This window comes from Wasmannia auropunctata, unplaced genomic scaffold (genome assembly GCF_000956235.1).
Source record: "Wasmannia auropunctata unplaced genomic scaffold, wasmannia.A_1.0 LD283023.1, whole genome shotgun sequence".
Lineage (NCBI taxonomy): Eukaryota > Metazoa > Arthropoda > Insecta > Hymenoptera > Formicidae > Wasmannia > Wasmannia auropunctata.
The window spans coordinates 1-418 of NW_012079867.1; the positions used below are offsets into that span (position 1 = coordinate 1).

At 45.2% G+C, this 418-nt stretch overlaps 1 protein-coding gene across 1 annotated transcript; it reads right to left on the minus strand.

Annotated features, from left to right (window-relative positions):
* Positions 1–9: 9 nt before the first annotated feature.
* LOC105461608 lies at positions 10–268 on the minus strand (the record flags this gene model as incomplete). Its single annotated transcript, XM_011708111.1, has 1 exon — positions 10–268. A coding segment is annotated over one exon (259 nt), but the record flags the coding sequence as incomplete, so codon positions are not given.
* Between the last annotated feature and the right edge of the window lie 150 nt (positions 269–418).

Consider the following 418-nt stretch of genomic DNA (forward strand, 5'->3'; position numbering starts at 1 on the left):
TATTTTCACGAGTCGCACTGTCAAGTCACAGATCGATAACGATGACGATGATGTCGGAGTTGACTGCATGAGTCGCTCGACGTCCGCGCGTCTATCCATCAGCGCTCTCCAAGTTTCGTAAGACAGAACGATGCCGTTGCCGCGATTGTCACCGATCGTCAGATCGATCGTGGACAAAGGTCCAGCGTTGATTTCGATGTCCAGCCATTTGTAGGACGTATGAGTCAATGCCAATCGCCTTCTCAAAATGCGTGGCACGCTCGATGGACTGAAAAGAGAAAAAAGAAAACGGATGAGTTATATGCTGGAAAAATTTCTATACAAAATTTCATAATAAAGAAATATAAAAATGGATACTTACGGCTTCTCACTCACGGCCTCGATTGGAACGTAGAAATTAGGCCATCTTGCGTAGGTA